The sequence below is a fragment of the Lepisma saccharinum genome, chromosome 4, assembly GCF_977018435.1.
Source record: "Lepisma saccharinum chromosome 4, izLepSacc3.1, whole genome shotgun sequence".
Lineage (NCBI taxonomy): Eukaryota > Metazoa > Arthropoda > Insecta > Zygentoma > Lepismatidae > Lepisma > Lepisma saccharinum.
The window spans coordinates 28,079,959-28,093,141 of record NC_139232.1 but is presented as its reverse complement, the minus strand read 5'-3'; the positions used below and the strand labels follow the sequence as shown (position 1 = coordinate 28,093,141).

General features: G+C 36.0%; 1 protein-coding gene across 1 annotated transcript in view; it reads left to right on the top strand.

The window, feature by feature from the left end:
* dlt (codanin-1 like protein dlt) overlaps positions 1-13,183 on the top strand; it is a 123,349-nt gene that overhangs the window by 88,998 nt on the left and 21,168 nt on the right. Inside the window, exons 9-10 of the mRNA XM_083120371.1 lie at positions 8,350-8,512; positions 12,192-12,448. Coding sequence (XP_082976497.1) covers positions 8,350-8,512; positions 12,192-12,448 — 420 coding nt within the window. The remainder of the gene's footprint in view (positions 1-8,349; positions 8,513-12,191; positions 12,449-13,183) is intronic.

Below are 13,183 nucleotides of genomic sequence, written 5' to 3'. Positions count from 1 at the left end.
AACCGGAACTTTTGCTTTTTTTTTTTTTCAAAGAATGGACCTTTCGCAACAGAATGAAACTTGATTCATGTTCGTGGGTGCAATACAATTTGAATAATAAGGCAAAACGTAAAACTCTGTTTTTTTCCTCAAAACAGCGAATTTTAGCCAATTTGCATATTAAGGGGGGGGGATTTGGAATTTTCGTAAACACATGTTCCCGAACCGAACTGTCAGTGTTTTAACCTCAATATACAAATATAAGTGTGGCAAACCCTCATTAATTGTATCTAAAGCTGTTTGTTCCATATATGCAACCGCGGCTGACAGGGACATACTTTTTTGTTCCACATATGGAACGGTGGGGGACTAAAGGTTAAAAGGAATATACAGTCTCATGTCCGATGCCTATGCCTAGAGGCATTCATATTTCGTTTTTGACGAAAACACGAAATGTGAAATAACACATTGTAATGTTAATTTTTCATGTTTCTGAAGGTGTGAGGTGCATTTTCCTATCCTGTTTTGTCACGAAATGATGCGATATGAACTGCAAAATGCGAAATAGACTCTTAAACATGAAATTTAGACTTTATTTACCGACACGACACTTTCTGAAGTCAGAATTATCCTTTGAGTTATGCAATTCACGGAAAATTCATTAATTCTGCTAAGAAGGAAAATGAACCCCTTTGTACAGGAATAAACTTAATATTCTGGTAATGACATAAATATGCTATTGGAAGGGATATGTTTATTTTGTGTAGTAAATGCAGTTTTTAAATCAAATTTGGGTTATGTATACATTTTTAAAACCAAAATGTCATTTTATATACCGCTTTTCACTGCTATAAAATCGAAATTTTATTTTATTTACCGCTTTTGAACCTGAAATTGATTCGGTTTTTGTAACAAAGTTTTGCTTTTATTTACCAAAAATATGTGCCTCTACCAATGCCCATGCCACATCTCAGAACACAACAATATTGGTAGGTGCACTTAAGAATCCAATTTTGGTGCAAAATTTTGAATTACAATTTTTCATGTGAAGAGATGGACAATATTTAGGCACACGTAGCTGCATCTTTTGACAAAATTTTGGCCTAAGATGATATGTCCTTAAAAAAGGCCTTTTTCGTTTAACTCATATAATCGCCAACCCTAAATCCATCTATTGCTACCCACAAGTCATATTGGTTGTAAATGACAGAGTAACATGTAATCAGTCATCAAGGACATATTTAGGGAGGGGGGTCTGGACCCCGCCCCTCTCCGAAAGATTTATCGAGTACTAAATTAAATAATAAAAAAGGTATTCATTTAGCCGTTGTTATATAAATTCCTCTGAACTTTTTGTAAGACAAGGATTATATTGGGATCATACAGCTTTGAAGGACACGAATGATGTATTTCAGGGGTCTGAACCCCCACTCGTTTAGCATTTGTTGTATAATTTCCTCTGAACTTATTGGAAGACAAGAATTATATTGGGCTTTGAAGAACACGAGGGACGTATTTAGGGGACCGGACCCCCCCCCCCCAAAACACACACACTAACACCCGAAAGACTTATTAAGAACGAAAATTAAATAATGAAAATATACTCGTTTAGCATTTGTTGTATAATTTCCTTTGAACTTATTGGAAAACAAGGATTATATTGGGATCATACGGCTTTGAAGGACAGGAAGGACATATTTAGGGGTGTCCAGGGGTCCGGACTCCCTGAAAGACTTACCAAGTACTAAAATTAAATCATGAAAATATTAGCATTTGTTGCATAATTGATGGTTATTAATTTCCTCTGAACTTTTTAGAAGGCAAGGATTATATTGGGATCATACGGCTTTGATTTGATTGATTGATTTGGTGTTTTTAGTCCACTTTATGCACAGTAAGGCTAATCGGGACTGGACCTACAGTTTAAAGTGGGATCCGAACCACTATGTGCCTCCATGGGTATCGAACCCGGGACCATACGGCTTTGAATGACATTACATAGATGATTTTTGACCACTCTTACTCAAAATAACATGCATAAAATATTAATCAGAAACTTACTTTTTCCAACTACATGTAACATCATTTTTGTTATTCGATAAATATTCAATTATTCATCTATTTGACATTAATTTCATTGCCAGGGCACTTGTTTTTATGTAAGTTATTCCGATCATAACTACAGGTAAGCTACGTAATGAATATGCGCTGTTATATCTGTATTCTTATACAGTCTTTTGACCTAATGGTGTGATAATAATATAATTTTAATTTATGTATTGTAATTAGTATTAATTTGATTTAATATAATTACTTTAATTTAAACATTATTATTATATTTTATTATTATTATACTATTATTCCCGAGACACTTGGTTCAGACCCCCCGAAACATATTTCTAGATACGTGCCTGTCAGTCATCTAATTATGGCCCTTCAAAAATTTCTCATGCAGTTTTCTCACTGAATAGTGCATTTCTGGAGAATAATTAATTTATTAATTTATATAATATTCTGCATGTGCTCCATGCAACTGATAATAATGTAAGGAACTGAAAAATATCTCAATGGATGAGATTTCATAATACAGAAAATCCGGTGTAAATATCTCTTGGTGGAACACATGTTTGCTTAATGACAAAGAATTTCCAACATTGTAACCGTACTGTCAAATTTATTCAGAAGAATTTTTGCCAAAGGGAACATGGGGCTCAAGAAATAAGTATAATAACAGTTATCATGTTCCAGGCAACCAAAATTTGGGTTACGTGATCTTTTTAACCCTCTGTATAATGTAAATTGATTTTCAAATTAATTTAATGAGATTTCAATAATGTATGTTTTTTATTATGTCAGTTTGATATGGTGCTCCCTATTTTAGTAAGGTTTTGTTTCACTGTTACAACTGTTATATTTATGTGTGTGTGTGTTGTATATATATAGATAATATAACACAGGAATAGGATGAGGAAAAGAGCGTGAAGGGAGGATAAACAAAAATAAGTGATGTGAAGACAGTAAACACATGCCAAACATAGGAATAAAAGAAATAAAGCAGTGATATTTCGGAGCCTGGCTTCGTGTTTACAGAAGTTAAAGTTCCCCGTGAATATAGCACCATGCCATTAAGGCACATTTAGAGGATGTTGGGGTAGGGCCTCACACACTCTCGATCTCTGCCATTTTGGAGGTGTTGTGATCAGCATAATGCTCCAGTCACCTTTACCCCCCAGGATTGCCCCCAGGTACTCGTTGATTTGAAGCTCGGTGAGGCCCAGGGTCACTTTATCCAGGGACAAGGCCAGAAAAATCCACCTCGGGAATCAAACCTGTGTAAACCATGTGGCAGTCAAATGCCCTAACGACTAGACCACTGTGGCTGTTTACAGATTACTACTACAGGGTGGCGACAGACCTGGAAAACCTGGAAAACCGGGAAAAGTCAGGGAATTTGAGGTGTCAAAAAAAGTCAGGGAAATGTCAGGGAATTTCGTCTTCATTGACATCAAACACTCTTTGGAGGAAAATTGTTATAACTCTGGCACTATGGGAGCAATCTATTTCGGATAACTTTTGTTTTGCAGCTAAAAGATCAGCGCATGCAACCGTGTACAATTTAGAACACCGGACCGGGAAGGGGGGCTTGGGGGCACGTCCCCCGAATTTCAATGGGAAAACATAAAAATTTGGAGTTTTCCCCCCCTTCTCCCACTATTTTGGGGAGAAGGTGCAAACCTTAGTATTCTTTTCAAAGAATGGACATTTCTCAAGAGAACGTAACATGTTTCATGTTCTTGGGAGCCATAAAAGTTTAATAATAAGCCAAAATGTGATTTTATTTTTTTTTACGAAAAATAGGTAATTTGCATTTTTCAAGGTAAATTGTTATACCTCGGGCACTATGGGAGCAATCTACTTCGGATAACTTTTGTTTTTCAGATAGAACATCAGAGCATGCAACCGTGTACAATTCAGAACGCTGGACCGAGGAAGGGGGCTTGGGGGCATGACCCCCGAATTTCAATGAAAAAAAATACATAAAAGTCTGTAGTTTGCCCCTCTTCTCCCCCTATTTTGGGGAGAAGGCGTAAACCTTAGTATTCTTTTCAAAGAATGGACGTTTCCAAAGAGAATGAAACATGTTTCATGTTGTTGGGTGCCATACAAGTTGAATAATATGCCAAAATGTGAAACTGTTTTTTACTAAAAATAGGCAATTTGCATATTGCTCAGAAAATTGTTATAACTCTGTCACTATGGGAACAATCTACTTCGGATAACTTTTGTTTTTCAGATAGAACATCCTAGCATGCAACTGTGTACAATTCAGAACGCCAAACCGAGGAAGGGGGTTTGGGGGGGCGCGACCCCCGAATTTCAATGAAAAAAAACATAAAAATCTGGAGTTTACCCCCTCTTCTCCCGCTATTTGGAAGGAGGCATGGGCGTCCGGAAGGGGGAAGGCACGGGAAATGAAAGTCAACTAAAATTATATATTTGACACACATAATTTCATTTCAGCCACAATAATATGTGTTAATGAACGAACATGATAAATTCAAATTTAAGCAATGTTTTTTGAGGGAACAACATTATTATTGGGGAAAATGTGGCTTTTTGCTCCCCTGGAAAAAATACCATCCTTGCCCCTCCCTGGAAAAAAATCCTGCGGACGTCCATGGAAGGAGGCGCAAACTTTAGTATTCTTTTCAAAGAATGGACATTTCTCAAGGGAATGAAACATGTTTCATGTTCTTGGGTGCCATGCAAGTTGAATAATAAGCCAAAATGTGATTTTTTTATGAAAAATAGGTAATTTGCATTTTTCGAGGAAAATTGTTATAACTCGGGCGGTATGGAAACAGTCTACTTCGGATAAGCTTTGTTTTGCAGCTAAAACATCATAGCATGCAACTAAGTACAATTCAGAATGCCGAACCGAGGAAGGGGGATTTGGGGGCGCGACCACTGAATTTCAATTTAAAAAAACAACATAAAAATCTGGAGTTTGCCCCTCTTTTCCTGCTATTTTAGGGAGAAGGCACAAACCTTAGTATTCTCTTCAAACAATGGACGTTTCCAAAGAGATTGTAACATGTTCCTGGGTGCTATACAAGTTGAATAATGAGCCAAAATGTGAAACTGTTCGGAAATGTGGCATGGATATGTTGCGGAGAGGGTGGAGTGGGGATGGGGGATATTCATCAATATGAATTTCCCAGGCTTGCTCCAGGCCTGTGTCAGTTTCCACGCAAACATAAGAGTATGAAGGTCCAAAAAGCACATCCATTTCGTAATCAGCACCATGATAGCATATGGTATCATCGGGCCAGTACGACCTTACTCTGATGATACCATATGGTATCATCGGGGGTGTAAAGGTTAAGCTTCTAAATATCACGTGAAAAATGCATTGAATTATGATTTTTTCTTGCCCGTATTGAAGTAGTAAGGGGACTTGTCAAGAGATGGAGGGGATAAGAGCGGGTGTTGTCCGATAGTTGTCGGACGTCGTAGTAAGGCATTTTGTTGGGCAAACTGAAGGAACATGGAAACAAATAGGTTCCATTGATACATACGATTTTTCTCGAATATCACCACCGGACAAAGTATATCACTACACCATGCGACAGAAATTGCATGGACTGCAACATCCAACAAAAATCGCATGCATAAACAAGAAGAGCTTTAGACTGCAAATATGCTGCTCGAATTTTGTTACTCTTCTGGCTCACTTCACCTTATTTAATGTAGCAGTGCTTACGAAGGTTTTTATCATCATCCTGACTTATTACTGGTTTCACACAAGTTAACATACGTTTACAATGACATTGCACTATTCTTAGTTATCAAGAAGAATCCAACCAAATGGGATATATATATATATTGAATACTATCACGAAAAAGTGAAACATAAATCTGCATTGGTGAACGTTATAAAAATTGGCAAGTGCATGCTCCCAACCTCGAATTTACTGCAACACTGGTATTGCAATGAAATTAACGCCACTCTCTGTTCTGTCTGTTTAAACTCGTGAGAGATGATCATTAATCTCTCACTGAGTAAGGTTAATGTCCAATATTATGAAATAAAATACTAATAATAAATACGTAAATATTTTAATATCATATTTACTCGAATCATTCAATCATAAAAGCAAATCACTTTCTTCAAGAATTGACTTTTCTCTGGCAGCCCTGCTAAATTTTCACTTTCCATCTACTGATTTATACGAGGGGTGGCCAGAAAGTAATTTCCAATTAGTAGGGACATTGAATTTTCGCAAACGCCAAAACCGTGAAAAATGGTAATTGCTGCGAAGTTATATTTAGGAATGTGCTGTGATGTCTGGACACATTTTTCGCCCGTTCGAAATATCATAATAACTCGAATTTGGCATAAAATGCGAATTGTTGGCGTTTTTAGCGATTTTTTTTAAAGAAATGTCCTAAAACAACGAAAAATTCCATGAAATCTAACATTCTTGTCTTTTCTAGGCCATGTTTGTGTACATAGAACATGCAAGTTTTCCAACATTTTACTCAATAGGAAACTATAGAGTTATACGTACATGGAATAATTCCGATCGCCACATTAAATCATGTATTTCCCACGATTTTTTTCAACTTCTATCAAAACCATTTGCATTACAGAGCAAAGTGGCAGGGTTCTAACAGGAGATAGAGTGCGCATCTACTGTCACACGGGAGCTACATCTTCGTATTTGTCGCACGAGATATGTTTTGAATTACCAAGCTAAGTGCGCACGGTATGCCCATGGTATATGTGTCTGACAGCAAAGACTGGAACTATCTCTACCGCATTGTAGCTGTCAAATCCTTGCCCCGCCAGAAACCTCTTCAGTTAAACAAAGAGATGAAAGTCGGTACATTCAAGGCCGTGGCTGTACAGGGAGTGGTCGAAGATCTCTCACCTGAAGTAATGTAAAGGGCCTGTGTGTACTCAGCTGTATGGGGTTGTGCACATTCGATTGGTGTTCCGTGAATTGTCTGCACCATTGTCTGACCATACTATCACTCACGACGTCCGGTCTGCACACCTTACACGATTGCTGGTGGCTCTGTGCCAAATCCTGAGCGTGCAATGTAGGCTACATCGCAGACGGTGGGAGACTGTATGAGAGCTGCAATCTTTAACCTATAACTGTCCTAAAACGGCTGCATTGCAACTGTACCAGATTACAGCTACATGCCACTTCTTCCTGCCTGCATGTGTGTGTGTGTGTGTCGCTCTCCGACCACTAGTGCTGCGTATAGGCACCATTGGAGCTTTTTTCAGGATGCCCCTCGTATATGAACTTTCAGAAGCTTTTAATATTAGAGTGTTCCTGTTTTAATGTGTGGTTAGCTAAATCAGGTACCTATACAATGCAATTCTATAAATTCCTTGCGTTAAATTTCTAATACCTACATACCCTTTTCGTCAGTATTAATGGTATAACTGCATGTTGTCAGTTTCACAGTACTTCACTTGGATATACTGTACTGAAGCAGAAATCCCATTGATAATGTAAGGAAATATTTGTTCGATTCAATTGTTTCACTTATATGAAAGAGTTAAGTTGTTTGCTTTACAGAGAAGAGATAAGTATCTTTATGCATCGAAAAATGAGTCTTCACACATGGTTCTTACAAGCGGAGGGTTCTAAACCTCAGTGGAAATATCAACATATAATACCGAGAATGTATAAGGAGACTGATAAATTACAAATTGTATTTCTTAATCAATCACTCTTCACTCTTATCTCATTTAGTCGTAACTTTAAAAATAATCAAGTATTTTATTTTAAAGTTACTGCGTTTGACAAAATTCTGTAATCCTTCCCTAGCTTGTGAATTGTAATAATTTTCCAAATTCACTATTTTGCAGTTTGAATTCAAATCATAGAGAATAGAGAAATTAAGTCAATTTCATAGAAGATAATATTGGTACTTAACAAAACCATACGTGGATCTGTATGAGTTTATTATTTCCATTTGCAATAACATCGATTTAGTTTAGTTTGTAATTGTCAGGGAAAAATGTAAATTTTGTCCTGGAAAACCTGGAAAAGTCAGGGAATTTCATTTCTGCTTGTTTGTAGCCACCCTGTACTACTACTGTTATGCTACATTTCCAATTTGCAAAGATTTAGGGGCCTCCCAAATGTAGTGGTCAGCTTGTAATCGAAGAGTGCTAGGATCGATCCCCGGTGGAGGCTCATTGGACAGTAGTTCAGATCCCACTTCAAAATGTATGTCAAGTCCTGATTAAGTTATCTAGTTATCTGAGCATCAAGTGGACTTCAAGCAAACTTTTACTTTTTTAGGAATGATTTATAATTTTCCCTCAATTTTCTCTTTAAATAGGATTTCATGTGGGAGATACTAAATAGAGAAGTCAGAGTAGATAGTGCCAAGGTGGAAAGAATCTTAGATATGATCACTTCAACTATTCAGAATCGTGCTGATCTTATGCCATATGCAGAAAAAACTCTACAGGCGTTAACTGTGGATTTCGCTCTTGCTCTAGGTAAGTAACATTAATAATACATGATCTGATCACTCATTCATTTTTGATCCTAGGATGGAGGGTGTTTAATGGAATATGTTGTTATGCAGGGAACTCCAATTTTACATTAATTGATTATACATTTAACTAGGGATTGACCAATATCAAATTTTTACTAATGCCGATTAACTGCTCATATAAAATTTACGGATACCGATAAAATATACTCTACCAATTCATCCTCTGAGAAAAAGGGATGTAACTCCACTTTATCAAATTTACAGAAGAGAGGAAACAGTGTATTCATGGGAATATGTCTGACTCTAAGAATCAGATAAATGTAGATACGTGACTCCACCTGACTGCTAAGGAGTAGAAGTGGAGATATATCGATCTGACTCGAAATAGAGATCTTCAGAGGAGTTTACTTAACCCGTTATAACCAGAAATTTTTGTTATGGAACAAAATGGCAATTTGAAACATTTATTTGTATGGGTAAGACTTTTGAGCATTAGAGTGACATACTCTTGTCATCTCTGACCTTTCGAGCAAATACTGTCAGTTTGTATCACATGGATTACAAAGACCAACAACTCTATAACTCCACAAGGAAATCTTTCATTCTCTTAAACCATTGAACACACAGGGTTGTGCTCCGACGTGGCAACAGCGTGAACTTCTGCCACCTGTCTAATTTCATGGCTGTGCTTTAAATGTTGGTAGCCATGTCCATCCACAGTGCCCTTCAAACACACAAGTTGTCTAATTACTCTTCATCTAGGCACTGCATCCCCCCTTCCCTCTCCCTGTACCTACATTTTGTAGGCACAGAGGGATTTCAATAAATATTAGATGTCAGCATGTCATAAGGAGTCAGTGAGTTGACCTGTTAACTTTCACACACATCGTCATCCTGAAATAATGTTCCACAAAAAGCATAACATCCTGAGTACTTAAGGACATGTTCTAAAGGAAGTTAAAGTGAACACTTGCAGATACTTACCTACTGTAGCAGAGGTAGCTGGCTGAAAAAAGTTGATGGTCTGTCAAAAACGTTTCCTGAGACCTGATGACACTTCTATTCCTTAAACAAGACAGCCCAAATTACCAGCCATATTATAATAAAATTTTTACAATTTGATGGTATTCTTTTAGACTGAACTCAATGTACAAAGAAAATCATAGAGTGGAAACTTTCCAGAACCTAACTTGACTGAAGTTAAAAATGCTATTAAAAGGCTAAAGAATAACAAAGCACCTGGCATTGATTTAATACCAGCGGAGTTAATTAAATGTGGTGGGAATTCGTTATTATGTCAAATTCATATTGTTCCCTAAACAGTGGAAAGAATCCATAATTGTTCCTGTGTTTAAAAAAGGTGATAAAATGAACTGCAATAATTACCGTGGAATTTCTCTACTCTCAACAACATATAAAAGATTATCTAACATTCTTTTAGCAAGACTAACTCCATATGCTAATGAAATTATAGGTGATTGTCAATGTGGATTTAAATGTAACAGATCAACAACCAAATTTTTCACATCAGACAGGTACTTGAGAAGAATTGGGAATATAATCAAAATGTCCATCAGCTATTCATTGATTTTATAAAAGCATATGATTCAGTCAAAAGAGAGAAATTATATAATATATTAGTTGAGTTTGGATTACCCAAGAAACTTGTTAATATGATAAAAGTATGCACCAGTGAATCAGAATGTAAAATTTGTGTTGATATTAATACGTCTGACAAATTTACAATTCATGATGGGTTAAAACAAGGAGGTGCATTATCTCCATTGCTTTTTGATTTTGCCTTAGAATATGCTGTTAGGAAGGTAAAAGAAACTAACGAAGGACTAAAATTAAATGGTATGACTCAGCTGTTAGCATATGCAGATGATATAGACTTACTGGGGGATGATGTAAATACAATTAAGAAGAATGCTAAAATATTTTTCAAAGAAGCTAGAGAGATAGGTTTCGAAGTTAGCAAGGAGAAAACTACTGGCTGAAACCAAGTGTTAGGTAATAATCAAAATCTAATTATTGATAACAACTCATTAGAACCTGTTTCCAAATTCAAGTACTTGAGTAATACAAACAAATGAAAATGATATTAAAGAGGAAATAAAAAGTAGGCTTAATTCAGGAAATGCATGTTACTTTTCTCTTCATAAACTTTTGTCTTCTCGTTTAATATCTAAGAAACTAAAAGTTAAAATATACAAAACAGTAATTTTGTTAGTTAGTTGGTTACAATGGAAACTTAACTTATTGCAGAGTTGAAGTTGGCTTTTTGTGGGAAACTCCATACTCAGGTGGGAAGTGAGATACATTAATCATCCATCTCAATAAACATACTTGGATGAAGAAGATATTGAAATTTCACCTCAATATGTTATGTTTTGGTAAGTCATTATGGTCCAATGCAAGATAGATTTAGGACACACTCAACATGCTACAGAGAAAAAATCATGAAATAAAAATTATATAAATATGTAAATAGTGGGAAAAAGAATTGTGTCTGCAAAGAATCATAATATTTGTTTAAGAAATATATATTCTAAACAAATATGTACGATGCTAATTATTATTATTATTAAGAAAAATCCAAAAAGAAATTCAGATCTTCAGTACTTTAGAACAGAATGATTAAATAATAACGTTATAATATATCCACTCTTACTGGTATTAAAAGAAATTTCTATATTACTAGGGAGAGTCAAAAATTATCCACACTTTTCACCACGACTTTCTTTAGGTTGGCCACACTGTCCACAGCTCTCTCATGCTGATAAGTGGTACTCTTGTGGTTACGTGGCCGAGGTTTCATATTATTCGCTCCATATTTCTTTCTTTTGTAACATGGTAAACATGTCCGTGCTGCTGGTAATGTGCACCAAGTGTAAACAGAGATCAGTGATCTGAAGCTTGTCGTGGACAATTTCGTACACAGAACCATGACTAACAGTGGTGTGCCCAGAATTTTCGAGGGTTGGTGGTGTGGTTATGTACACTTTTTCAGTAGTCTCTCCTTATTTTGCCATCTTATCCTGCCTTCGACGTTCTTTTTGTTTAAGAATACTGGGCCAAAGGGGAGGGGTTATAACATGAAATACAGTCCCTGACACACTTTCGGAGCAGAGAAACGGATCATTGTTCTGCGTTGGTGCACACTGCCTGCAGAGCAGCCATGTTTACTCTGTTACAAAGAAAGAAAAGTGGAGCGATTAATATGAAACCTCGGCCTCGTAACCACAACCGTACCACCTTTCAGCACGCAAGCTCTGAAGCTAGTGTGGCCAACTTAAAGAAAGTTATGGTAAAAGTGTGGATAATTTTTGACTTCCCCTCGTATATTCAAGATGTTTCAGCACAACAAAATATTGTGGAATATAAGATGAAATGAGTGAAATGAAAATATCAGCTTAACACCAAACTTAGCATACTCATTTTTTTACTCATCTGATGAGCAGTGTTTGATAGTTGAAATAGTGAGTAAAAGAAAAATATGAGAATCAGGAAATAAAATAAAACAAAATGTAAAATACATTTATTACACATGTTACACAGTGTATATGCCATGATTTAAGTATATTTCCATTTATTCATACTGGTAATTAGTTTTGTAATGGGAATCTTTATTGAATATGTTGTTGACCCATTTAAAAATATGTTACTCTTTTTTTCAGTCACACACTGCCCTGATGCTATGAACAGCAATGTTCAGCAGAAATTTGTAGGCTTCTGGAAAATCTGTGATGGCCCCCTGAATTTGAGTCGCATATTGTGTCCTCGAAATATTTTGATGTTTGCTCAGTCAAAGCAGCCATTTCTCACTTGGAACAGACTGGAATTTCTATTGGTGGAAGTAGTCAACTGTAAACTCTTGTCTCTGCCATGTTTGGAGCAACAGTGCCTTACTCTTTTGCATCAACAATGGCCTCAGGTATGCAATTCTTGTTCTGTACTGAAAAAATATGCTTGTTTTTCCTCCATCACAAGCAGAACTGTGAACTTTTTCATTATAATCATTCCATTGGGAGATAACGATAGGCAACGGATTTGACAGATAAAGAAAATAATTCATGTATCGCCATAATAAAATTCAATCATACACACACTTATTTTTCATATGCATTTAATTTTAAAGTGCTAATATTTTAAAGTGGGTTATTCCATGTGAAATCAACAATTTCAACCATACAAATTTTGATTCATTTCAAATTTGGCATACTGAAAGGGCCACCAGAGACCTATGCAAAGTTGCAGATGCGTATCTTTGTTATTTCCGAGATTACAGGGTGCAAAATCAGTGATTTAGAGCAATTTTTTTCACCATTTTGTTAATTTTAAATTGAAATTGTTGTTAGCATATGCAGATGATGTAGACTTACTGGGGGATGATGTGAATACAATTAAGAATAATGCTAAAATATTTTTCAAAACTGCTAAAGAGATAGGTTTGGAAGTTAACAAAGAGAAAACTAAATATATGCTTACAAGCCGAAAGCAAGTGTTAGGTAATAATCAAAATCTAATTATTGATAACAACTTGTTTGAACCAGTTTCCAAATTCAAATACTAAGGAGTAATATTAACAAATGAAAATTATATTAAAGAGGAAATAAAAAGTAGGCTTAATTCAGGAAATGCATGTTACTTCTCTCTTCATAAACTTTTG